Source organism: Schistocerca cancellata, chromosome 2 (genome assembly GCF_023864275.1).
Source record: "Schistocerca cancellata isolate TAMUIC-IGC-003103 chromosome 2, iqSchCanc2.1, whole genome shotgun sequence".
Classification (NCBI taxonomy): domain Eukaryota; kingdom Metazoa; phylum Arthropoda; class Insecta; order Orthoptera; family Acrididae; genus Schistocerca; species Schistocerca cancellata.
The window spans coordinates 529648166-529660865 of record NC_064627.1 but is presented as its reverse complement, the minus strand read 5'-3'; the positions used below and the strand labels follow the sequence as shown (position 1 = coordinate 529660865).

General features: G+C 39.6%; 2 protein-coding genes across 4 annotated transcripts in view; one reads left to right on the top strand and one right to left on the bottom strand.

The window, feature by feature from the left end:
• LOC126162079 (myeloid leukemia factor) overlaps positions 1-4410 on the bottom strand; it is a 145491-nt gene extending 141081 nt beyond the window's left edge. For 2 of the 3 annotated variants that reach the window (XM_049918353.1, XM_049918350.1), the window contains exon 1: positions 4225-4409. In XM_049918353.1, the coding sequence (XP_049774310.1) occupies positions 4225-4277 (53 nt within the window). In that variant the 5' untranslated portion in view covers positions 4278-4409. Of the gene's footprint in view, positions 1-4224 lie in introns of all 3 variants that reach the window. The other variant, XM_049918351.1, reaches the window with a different exon arrangement.
• A 69-nt stretch (positions 4411-4479) lies between these two features.
• Positions 4480-9143, top strand: LOC126162078 (ubiA prenyltransferase domain-containing protein 1 homolog). The gene is made up of 2 exons (XM_049918349.1): positions 4480-4877; positions 4966-9143. The coding sequence occupies exon 2, from the start codon at positions 4985-4987 to the stop codon at positions 5945-5947; it is 963 nt and encodes a 320-aa protein (XP_049774306.1). The 5' UTR covers positions 4480-4877; positions 4966-4984; the 3' UTR covers positions 5948-9143.
• The last annotated feature ends 3557 nt before the right edge of the window (positions 9144-12700 follow it).

The following is a 12700-nucleotide window of genomic DNA, read 5'->3' as shown; positions in this document are numbered from 1 at the left end:
CCCCTTGAGGAGGAGGGACTCCTTTTAGTCGCCTCTTACGACAGGCAGGAATACCTCGGGCCTATTCTAATCCCCGGACCGGCAGGGGGGAGCTTCAAGGTGTTTGAAGGGGCACGGGTTCACTGTATAATGAGTTCCACCTCATCTGCAGGTGCAGAATTGGTAGGGAGTAGTCATGTTGGGGCCACCAGAGGGCCCTTTTCTTAACAGACTTCTTTGTTTCCTTGCCCTCTCGCTTCTCTTTTTAAGGCTTGCTGGGATGACGTCTCAGAAGTAGCTTCAGGCACAGAGGAAGACCGTGAAGATCTTCACCCAGTAGCTTTCACCTCCTTTAGCCACTGGTAAGTGTCTGCTGTGGCATTAGTGGAAACCTTGGGAGAGGGGGTCCCAAGGGAACCCTTCCACACGTAAGGAGGCTATTGCTTCTCTGGCTTGGGGGGGGGGGGGGGGGGGGGGGACTTGCTCGTAAAGTAGGTACTTTGGGAGCAACGGAAGGAGATTTCTGCCCTACCACCAAGGGGGCAGGTGAATTCTGGAAGCCTGGAGGGCCCACTGTTCGTGGCACAGAGTGTGGTATGACTGGTACTTGTGATGACAATGGTAATGAAGCTACAAAGTATGTGGACGTCATCTGAACGGGGTGTAATCTTTCAAATTTGCATTTAACCTCTTGGTAACTCAACCAGTCCAGGGTCTTGTATTCCATGATTTTCCACTCCCTTTGGAGTACTGTGCAATATGGCGAGCAGGGGGAGTGCTGCTCTCCGCAGTTGATGCAAGTGGGAGGAGGCACACAGGGAGGGTCTGGATGCTGTAGATGTCCGCAGTCTTGACATGTGGCATTGGAAGTGCAGCAGGAAGACGTGCCTGAATTTCCACTGCTTCAAGCACCACGTAGGGGGGAGGGACGTATGGTTTAACATCACAGTGGTAAACCATTACCTTGACCTTTTCAGGCAATGAATAACCCTCAAAGGCCAAGATGAAGGCACCGGTAGCAACCCTGTTGTCCGCGTCCCCTGTAAACACGCTGGATGAAATGAACACCCCACCATTCTAGATAGGCACAGAGCTCGTCGTAAGACTGGAAGAGGTGGTCGCGATGGAAAATAATCCTCTGGACCATGTTGAGACTTTCATGGGGACTGACAGGAACAGGACTATCACCCAGCCAGTCACAAGCGAGTAATGCCCAGGACTGGGCCGAGGATGCTGTCTGAATCAAGGGTGCATGGCTTCTCACCTTTGACAATGCTGTCACTTCCCCAAACTTATCCTCAATATTCCAGAATGAGATTTTCACTCTGCAGCGGAGTGTGTGCTGATATGAAACTTCCTGGCAGATTAAAAACTGTGTGGCAGACCGAGACTAACTCGGGACCTCTGCCTTTCGCGTGCTCTACCAACTGCGCAACCCGAGCAAGACTCACGCCCCGTCCTCACACCTTCACTACTGCCAGTACCTCGTCTTCTACCTTCCAAACTTTACAGAAGCTCTCCTGCGAATCTTGCAGAACTAGAAATCCCCTTGCTTTCAGGAGTGCTAGAAATGACAACAGTGATGGTCAACAAAGTCATAATTACAAACAATGAAATTAGTTACACAAAAAACATTTTATTTGGAAAAATGGGGCATCAAATGGAGCCAATGCCCAGTTTCAAAACTAGATTCATGTTCTGACTGAGAACAACTTACTGAAGATCGGGAGTTACTCTCACCTTCAACTTAATTCAGTATGTACATTTCCAATTACCTCTTCAGCACCACAGCTGATATGATGAACACATATGCATTACAAACTGAATAGACAAGCAATTTCCTTCAGAGTACATCTGCAGAAATAAAACATTGTTTAACTTCACATAATTAGGAGGAACTCTAAAATTGCCCAACATTCGAATGTATTAGGTCACAGCACTGAAACTGCAATTATTCTTAAGACAATATGGCCAGAGAGATTCTTCCAACTGAGAATAAATTTGCATCTTGTTCACAACATGTTTGTTTTATAAAGTTCAGCCCATGTATACAGCTGGGCATAACAAGTCTACAGTTACCTGTTGCAGAAGAGTTAGCAACTGAGGAAATGATCCCATTTACAGAACAGCTCTTTTTTTTAAATAAATAAATAAATATAGCATGTGAAAGATAAGATAACTCCAAGGGGGGTATGAAAATGTACATGTTATACTATAACAGTGGACAGGCTTATAGTTTTATTCTTCATCAGGGCGTGCCAATTGAGTTTCAGGAATCTTTGACCAAGGATCAACAGTAATTCTGTCAACCCAGAGAATAAAAAGAGAAATAGCACATAACGTTTCAGGAATCTTTGAACAAGGATCAACAGTATTTCTGTCAACCCAGAGAATAAAAAGAGAAATAGCACATAACATATTTTGACAACTTCATACAAAATTTCAAAGCACTGACACAAGAAAACATTCGCACTGCCGCAACTGTCAGAGTAAGCCTAAATTATCTTGCTAATTCTGCTCTGAATGCCACACAAGGAGGCAACTGAAGAAATGTGCTTTTTCAGAAAAATTATGCAGCACAAATGTCATAATAATGAAGAAATGGGTTGACAGCACAGTAGTTCTGGGTTGAAACTTTAATAAGAAAGGAGAATCTGGCAAAATTGAACACTGAGATTGTAAAGCCACACAATGAGAGGGGGTTGACCTCTCTAATCAACTGACTTCATATTACAGGATTTTTATGACAGCCAAGAAACAGACACTTAGAGCTATTTTCCATGCTGTTGGATTTTGCTGTAGTACAGAGTTGGACGGAATACAGGACAAGTGCCAAACCAACTTTATGAGGCAGGCTAGTTTTCTGGTGTTAAGTGGGATGGATACCCTCCCAATAAAACAAGGCCAACCATCTGTCACACCTCCATATACTCATGTTCAAAGGTGACGAGGAGAAACTAGACTACCAGAAGAGATTCAGCAGAACACTTGCCACTTCATGAAAACAGTGCAGCACCTACTAGGTGCAAATACCCAGAATGCAATGTACATCTTTGTTTCTCCAAGGAAAAGAACTGTTTCCATTAGTTTCATTTAAATTAAAAGGTCACTGAACATAATTTCCTATAGACTACATTGTTGACTACAAAAATGATGAATTTTATTCTACTGTGTGGGTAAGAAGCATTCACATATGTATGCACTAATTTTTTTCTCTGCAATGAGTTAAACATTGACAAACCCACTGGACTTACTATTCTTTGAAAACAGGTACATATAACTTTCATTTTTTATTTTAAAATCGTTAAAAGTACTTAAAAGAATTACAATGTAAAAAAAATTTCCATCTTGACAAAAATTCAGGTGTGGAAGGGTTAACAAACACCATACACGAAACACAAACAAAACATACCAACAAAAACATCGCAGTTACCACCTGTATAACAAAGTCACTTAAATTCATTTACAAAATTAAAAATCGGCAGATTTAAAAAAAAATATGTTGGTAACGTCACTTGTCAAGGCAGAATAGTCCCATCACACAAACTTCAATATGCACGAGGATGAAGGTCCGCACAATTTTAAAAAATTGTCATATTGCTGGCAGGCGTAGCTTTTATAGAAGAAACAATTGGGATCCAGGATATTACCTGCAATTAGAAACTGATTACGTGTTTCCGAGAGTCATGGAACGCCAGTAACAAAGTTACCGGTATATATATTTTGTAATTTCTTCCCCTACTATTCTCAATCAATGAACCATAATTTAACATTACCTGACAGTTCCTGCTCGGTTGCAAAATCTCATTTTTCAAAAGTTTAAAGCTCACATTTGAAATTACGCATCCTTTCTTCAGAATAAATGCTTCAGACACTAAACGAAAAGGGCAATTATTAAGTTATCATGTACTTTTGCTAAAAAAAATTTTAAACACAAACATGAAGTTAATTTTAAATTAATAATCAAGCGAGGATTTGATTTCGGGCATAAATTCCACGCTTTTAGTGATCCGATGAAAGGTAAAATGGCGCAGTTTGAAAAACCATAACACACATACAATACCGCTCTAAACTTCTCTCTGCGGTTTAGTGCTGCTTTTGAACTTACAAATTCGTATTTTACTTTGTGTGAAATAGGCATGGGCTCTCCAATCCACCAGAATACAAAACAACATATCGTTACTATACAATTAAAAATGTAAACATTTTCACACTTATTTCGCAAAACTACAGAACTATGCTTACCCAAAGAAAGGGTCCTCCTCAAAATCCCCCATCAGCGATCCAAAAAGCGACATCGCACCGAAATTTCACTCTGTAACTGACAAAATTCACTTGCTTGAAGGAAAATTCTCTCGCCCACACACACACACTAACTCGTTCGTTGTTCGACTGATCGAAACTTCGTACTGACGATTTCTCTAGAATGCGTCAGAGCTTACTCGTGTCGAGATGTTCACTTTAGCGTCATAGATGCTTGATATGTCAAAGATAGTGTTGCAATATTTAGGCGATTTTTACCTAAATAAAATCGAGGCAGTTGTATAAACAATTGTAGAGGTCATTAAAGCACTACGCAAACGTATTTCTTTTCATGATCAAACACAGATTGTTGTTGGCTGTTGTAGGTTACAAACAAACACGTCACCAATGTGTTCTGTAAATTGAAGGCAAATGCCGAGTGTCATGGAATAGCAGGAAACACTAAATACCTATTTCTGCTAAGCTTTATTTCGCTCTAAAATAGAGCTTCTGAGGTAGTGAGCAATTTATCATTTTATTGGCATACTGTCATGTATTAGTTTCCCGAAAGCGAATTCTAACCTTATCCAATGGTTATGTTGAGCGCGGATAGAGGCAGAATTCTGTAAAACCATTGTCGATATTATTAAATGAACGTAAGTTTGAATGGAAATTATTGGTGACGTAAAAGAAACACTTGAGATTTTTGTACCCATTATTGTTAATCACTTATTTTACTTGTAGGTACATCATTTTTGAAGATATGGGGACAGAAGAAACCAACAATATTCGCCATCAAGAGGCAAACCACACAGTTACTGCCAAACCGAAGTTTATGAAACTGTCATCGTATGTTTTGGCACTAAGGCCTTGGTCCTTAAGCGGGTCTTTGATGCCTACCTTATTGGGATGTGCACTATCATACAAGTGTGGATACTTCAGTTGGGTTATATTATTACTGACGTTGTTTACAGTCGTGACAGTGCATGGTGCTGGGAATGTTGTGAACACGTACTTCGATTACGTGAAGGGTATAGATGGACGAAAGAGTGACGATCGTATCCTTGTAGACCATATTTTGTCTAAGGATGAAGTTGTTACACTTGGTGCAATGTTGTATGCAGCAGGCTGCCTTGGGTTTATTTGCTTGGCAGCAGTTTCACCGGCAAAAATGGAACACTTGGCTTTGGTGTATTTTGGCGGACTTTCTAGTTCATTTCTGTACACTGGTGGAATAGGATTGAAGTACATCGCATTAGGTGACGTTATAATACTCATTATATTTGGACCTATATCAGTGTTGTTTTCCTTCATGTCCCAGACAGGGCATGTCGACTGGGGAACGATTTATTATGCAATTCCATTAGCGTTAAACACAGAAGCTATCTTACACAGCAACAATACAAGAGATCTGGAAAGTGACAGCCGTGCTGGAATTGTAACACTTGCTATATTGATTGGACAAACAGCTTCACATATTTTGTATGCATTTCTCCTTTTCACCCCATATATTTTATTTGTGGCTCTAGGTCTTAGATACTCTATGTGGTTCCTGCTACCACTTACGACATTACCTGCAGCATTTCGCATAGAAAAGCATTTTCGCTGCCTGGAGACTATTCAGACAGTACCTAGAAAAACTGCAAAATTAAATTTATATTTTGGTTTTTTGTATGTTCTTGCCTGCAGCCTGGTAGATGCAAATCATATGCCATTTCTACACTGATTTAATTTTCAGTGTAGTGCTACAACAATCACACTAAAGAGGTGTATTGGTTATGTACATTCTGGGTGCAATTATTGAATGTTTATGAGCACCTCAAAATTTTGTTTTGTTTCTGAAATGATTAATTTGGTTACTAACTGATCAAATGATTTACTTATAATGCCAGATTTGGCTTAAAACATCTTAAATTACTTCGGGAAATATGTAGCTGAAGTTAGGTCAAAAATGAATGGAAAAGACAGTAAAGTAATATCTTGTCAACTTTAGACATATTTCCTGCTATTCAGGCCTATGGCATTTTAGAACAGCATGAAACAGTTAGCTGTCAGTTACCTTTCTGGTTATTTCGGACACATACTTTGAAAAATGTTACTTATTTGCTTTACTTAATTTTTTAATCATCGCTGTAATGGCCTTCAGCATTACCAGTAGAAGGTCACTGGCAGTGGTACAATTCTATCTAAAATGCTTATCAATTGGGTGTTGAAGCAAGTATTGTTACTAAACAAAGAATAGCCTTGCAATAACAAGCCTGTAGAAATAAATGTGGAAGGTTTAATAGCACAAGCTACTGAATCACAAAATTTTATTGAAAGCCCTCTTCAAGTGCTTGAAGAGAAATTCGTGTTATACGTGTAGGAAGCTGTGTTCTTTGGCTGATAAGATATGTACTGAAGTATTAGGCTATTTAAGTTGTGACAACAATTGTGAAAGTGTGGTGCAAGTTAATGATATACCCAGAATGCAGAGTTAACTGAATGGATTCCAGAGGAAAACCATAAACATTGAGTCAGTAACGAAGAAATGTGAACTCTTCATATCTCTCTCTGTTGTGGTAGCTTGTCTATCTCATAGTTAATGACCATACCTACATGCATTCGTGATGTGTTTGACAATAAGGACCAAGATAGGTGTAAGTGTGTTATGCAGGACTTTGTTTCAATACAGGATTACCTCATATGCCTAAATATCGATAATAAGAGCAGCTGCTTTGAGATGTTTCATTGTATGAATATGTGCTAATGTAATCATTGTTGTGACTATATGTGGTAAGTTATCAAGACTAATATTTAAATATTTAGATGTTCTATTTTGAAACATTGTCAATATGTGTAGGTCATTGTTCATTTGTTATATTGGGGTTTGAGTACTTAAAAGAGGATTCAGTGATTTTATGATCTGCAGCTATTTAACTACAAGCAGTATAAGCTAAAATAAATACAATTTTTGGTGACATAACGTAGCTGCAGTGTAGCAAATAATAGTCTATACCATGCTTAACGTTCTGTGAACATGTCTCTGTTTTGGCAGTAAATGAAATGGCACTAAAATCTTCTTTCACAGATTTAGTTAGTACTGTACAGACTAAACAAGCAAGAAATGTTACACTTCAGAAGAATTTTAACATCACATATCTCTGTTCTTTTCAGTTTTTTGTTCTGATTTAGAGCCTATATTGTTTTTAATTGTTAATACTTCTTTGAATTTTTGTGCTGGGCTGTTCAAGCCAAAACAAAGACTAGTGTGTTCACTCCTGTGTAGTTACAGCTTCATAGCTGAATGGTGCTTGAACTTATTTACTGTATCAACGTAAATGTGTCTGTGAGCTTATTACCTGTCACTGTGTGTGTGTGTGTGTGTGTGTGTGTGTGTGTGTGTGTGTGTGGGGTAGAGAGAGAGTGAGGAGGGGGGGGGGGGAGCATGCACAAAACCACACCAAATACACATTTTGTTGTTTCTGTCCTTTTTTGTAATTTATTTACATAGTAAACGTTGCTATTCCACAGTAAGTCTTAAGCAACCCTCAGTAAATATAGAGGAATATTATATACTTAATTTGAAAATACAGTGGCACTATTATCTACCTAAATAAGAGTTTATGCAGAATCTTAAGTTTTAAAACACAGTTATCTTTTTTTGATTGGTATTAGGAAATATACATAATGATGGTGTTTGCTGGTGATTCACCGACACATACCCATTCAATTGCTAATTTTTTGATAAGCAAACAAGTTCAAACTAAAGCTTATGAAAGTCACAGAGGTCAACCCAAGAAAATGGAAGTGCTCTGTCACAAATAAAAACTAAGTAATGCTCTGTTTCTGCCCATTGCACTGTTCAGCTCATTTAAATTGTCTATCCTAATATCAGTGTTTCTCAAAGGTCTCTGTTGTAAGTTTGCCCTTCGTAGCAGTTTGTTACCCCTACACATTTAAAGTATTTCTTCGTTTTTCTCTCAGCTGAACTCATCTCTGTTCAATGCCTTCCGCCATTTACTTAATTATTACATTACAGCCTCGCATATTCTATTTTCTCTTCTTGTTACTCTTTCTTATAAATGCCAATGAACTTATTAAAAGTATTGTGGATACAATTCTCTTCCCTTTTTTTATATATTCCCAGTTAAAATCAGTCCCTGATCAACTACATTCTCATGACTATTTACTACTTTGACTTTTCTGAAATTCAAACAGATAACATTGTATTATGTTCCTTTATTGACTTTTAATGATTTGTGATTCAAGAGACCTATTCCATTGCCCCAGTTTCTGCCTTTTAACATCCTGTTCTCCTGATCACCAAAGAAGAAAACATTAGTCCTAAACATTTGAAAGTGTCATATTTTTCATTTCACAATACCATGATGCTTAAGCCTGAGGAAAAAATTACAGCCATGTTTGTCCATTGTGTTGTTGATCATCTATCTTTCATTTAAAGTTTCATTTGATTTAGACGTTCATGAACAGAGACTGCTGAACAGAGATTAGCCATATTTAATATTATGTTGTTTCGTTTGTCTGAGTTTGTGAAAATTTTGCAGCATTTACAGCTCATATAGTTTTTATGAATAAAAAGAAATATTACCCAATATCATGTCAAATGTGTTACTGTTTTATGGCTTGAATGCTTCATATTACCTTGTTGAATTTTTCACTTGTGTTAGATTAAACAGAGGACATTAATAGGATTTAAAGATGTGTGAAATTTGTGCATGGTTGTTATGCTTTGAGCAGATTGTATGATTATAAGACGTAAGTGTTTGCAAGGTATTCATGATCTAATTAAAAGAAAATGTAAATAAATGAAGGAGAATATATTGTACATGTAATTTCATTTTTTGTATACAAGTGCCATTAATTTGAACCAATATGAGAGTATTAAGAGTCTCGGAACTTCTCAACCTTAATGAATTCCACACATAAAATTGTGAAGTCCAAATTGTATGAAGGGGAGGGGGGGGGGGGGGGTGGGGAGAAGAAGAAAGAGAGCAACAGTCTAATTTTATAGAAGGTTCCTAAACTGCATTTAACATATGCAGATGTATAAAACAGTCATAAGTGACGGAAGTAATATCACTGGAGAAAAATTTCACTAGAGGAAGATACACTATATACTTTTTTGTCATGCTTAGCACATAATTTTGCATCCATTTCTTTATAATCACAATTTTCTTCATGCAAACCTGCTTTCATTTAACTACATAATTTATACTTTCGGATTAAAGTGCAGGAAGTTGGAGGAGGTATGGTGATTGAGAGTGAGGTCCACTTTGTTAATTTTTGGCACGATCAATAATTTGAGTTTCATTTCCTTGTAGAACTGTAAATATGTGTATTTGCAAAGAGGTTACAGTAAATTTCATCGATGATCCACATGCTGCTTCTGGCTCATTTAATTCCGTTTCTGACAGTATTATGAAAAATATAGATTCCTACTCACGAAATTGGATCTCACACACATGACCACTGTCTATGGCAACAGAGGACAGACAACAAGCAACAGCACATGATGGGAGAAGCAGTCTGGTTGTTGGTGATAAGGAGCAGGCTAGGGCAATGAGGGGCAGTTGTAACACAGTTAGGAGTGGGCAGACAGTGAAGTGCTGCTAGTGAGAACATACAGAGATGAGGTGGGGGGAGGATAGGGTAGCTACGTACAGTCAGGAGGTTAGACAGATGGCGGTGTGAGGGGGAGTGGACAAGAAGAGAGGAAAGAGACCATGGGTGCATTGATGGAATGGAAGTCTGTGTAGTGCTGGAATGGGAACAGGGAAGAGGACAAGTAGACGAAGGAGCGTGGAGTAACTAAGTTTGAAATCAGGAGGGCTAGGGGATATTGCAGGCAGAGTTCCCACCTGCACAGTTCAGAAAAGCTGGTATTTGTAGGATGGATCCAGATAGCACAGGCTGTGAAGTAGTCATTGAAATGAAGAACATTGTGTTGGGCAGCATGCTCAACAACTGGGTGCTCCAGGTGTTTCTTGGCTGCAGTTTGATGGTGGCCATTCATGTAGACTGACAGCTTGTTAGTTGTCATTCCCATGTTGATTGCAGCACAGTGGTTGCAGCTTAGCTTGTATATCACATGAGCAATTTCACAGGATCCCATCAAAATGGGATAGGTGATGCTTGTGACTGAACCACAGTAGGTGCTGGTGATGCCTGTGACTGAACCGCAGTAGGTGCTGGTGGGATGATGTATGGGACAGGTCTTGCATCAAGGTATATTATAGGGCTGTGAGCCATGAGACAAGGGGTTAGGAGCAGAGGTTGAGTGGGGGTGGATGAGGATGTTGTGTAGTTTCGGTGAGCGGTGGAATACCACTGTGGGAGGGGTGAGAAGAATAGTGGGTAGGACATTCCTCATTTCATGGCACAACAAGAGCAACTGAATCACATTCTCCACCAGGTTTTTGACTACCTCGTGTTGTGCCCTGAAATGAGGAATGCCCTACCAACTATCCTTCCCACCCTCCCACAGTGGTATTCCACTGCCCACTGAACCTACACAAATCCTCGTCCATCCCTATTAAACGCCATGTCGCAACCTCTTGCCTCATGTGCCTGTAATAGACCTAGATCCAGGTCCTGCCCCATACATCTTTCCACTGCCACCTATTCCAGTTAGGACACAGGCAGCTCCTATCCCATCAGAGGCAAAGCTATCTGTGAGAGCAGCCGTGTAATGTACCTGTCTATCCACATGAATGACCAGTGAAAAACTGGCTAAGAAACAGTTGGACCAACCAATTGCTAAACATGTTACCTGACACAACATGCTTCACTTTAATGACTGCATCAACAGCCTATGCCATCTGGATTCTTCCTACCAATATACCCTATGTACCTGTAACTCTTCTGGTCTCAAACTTTGTTAGTCGGCATCCTTCACCCGTCTGTCCCCTTCCCTACTTCCGCTCCAGCACTACACAGCCTTCTGTTCCACCAACACACCCACAGCCTCTTTACTTCCCCCCTCTTTTTTAGTGTGTGTGTGTGTGTGTGTGTGTGTGTGTGTGTGTGTGTGTGTAGTAATTATTGTTTTCATTGTCATTATTCCATCCTGGAATAATTTCCATTGTTTAGTTAATTTTGTTTTTGCTTTAAAATCTACTCATATGTGATGAATATTTCTCCATCTTAAATTTGTTGGTAGTGTACTTCGGATTATACATCATGGAATAATATCGTGCATGGCAGTTGATGACACACATCACAAGAGATCTGTTTTGTCACCTTGCTAAACATTCCTTCATCTGTAAGCACCATTAAATAGTAACTGCTAGCAACAAATTTCTTAGAGTGAATGTATGCTTTCCCGGCATATGCAGCTGGTGAAGAGTTCTCGGGCTTCCAGCCGGGTGGTGGTGTCTTCAAACTGCAATGTTTCGACGAGTGGCATACTCATCATCTTCTAGCGAAGTATCGAGACTGTGGATGCCGGTCCCTGTATACCTGTGGCATGCCCACCACCACCTGGCTGTGGGAGACTGGATCCAGAGGAGCCGGCGGGTGGGAAGTAGAGGGAAGCAGGTGCGCCATTCGTGTCTCTGTCAGAGCGTTCCAGTCGCATCTCGCAAGACGTGACCAGAATGCTCTGACGGAGACACGCACCCACCTCCCCCTCCACCACGCCTGCCGGCTCTTCTGGATACAGCCTCCCGTGGCCAGGTGGTGGTGGACACGCTGCAGGTATAAAGGGACCGGCATCCGCAAAGTCTCAGTGCTTCGCCAGAAGGTAATGATTATGTCACTCGTCGAAACATCACAGTTTAAAGACACCACCACTCGGCTGGAAGCCCAAGAATTCTTCTCCAAATTTCTTAGTATTTTCATGAGTAGAAACATTTGTACCGTATCCAAGGAATATGCCTTCATATCAGGATACTGGTAATATCTGCATTACCATAATTAACACTAGGAAGTCAAAGAATGTACATTCAAGAATGGCAAGAATTCAGTTTTTGATCCCTGCAAAAGAAATTTACAAATATTAAATTTTGTTTTATTTGTTGATCTCATAAATACGAAAGACTGTTTATTTTTATTTGATTACTTACATATAAATTATTATTATCATCGATTATTCCCATTTAAGAGAGCGTTTGAACTTGAATTCCTTTATGATGATTGTTTATGTTTTTTCTGAGCCTACATCTGCAATTATTGCAATCAGTTTTTAATAATTTTTTGTCATTAGTACAAACTAGAAACATTTTGATGAAGTTATCTCTCTTTCTTAGCATGTGCCTTTACAGCATGTGCATTAACATAGTTTTCTCCTACGACACATTATCACATGAGATTTCTGTTTTATATCCACATTTTATGGACAGGCCATTGCAGCATTTTCACATAAGTTACTAGTTGTGTTGTCTTTGCCTTTGCCAGTTTGGCACTTCTTTTCTTCATTAACCATTGAGCCTGGAGCTACTTTCACTCTTGCATGCTGTGCTTTGTGATGCTTGCCTTA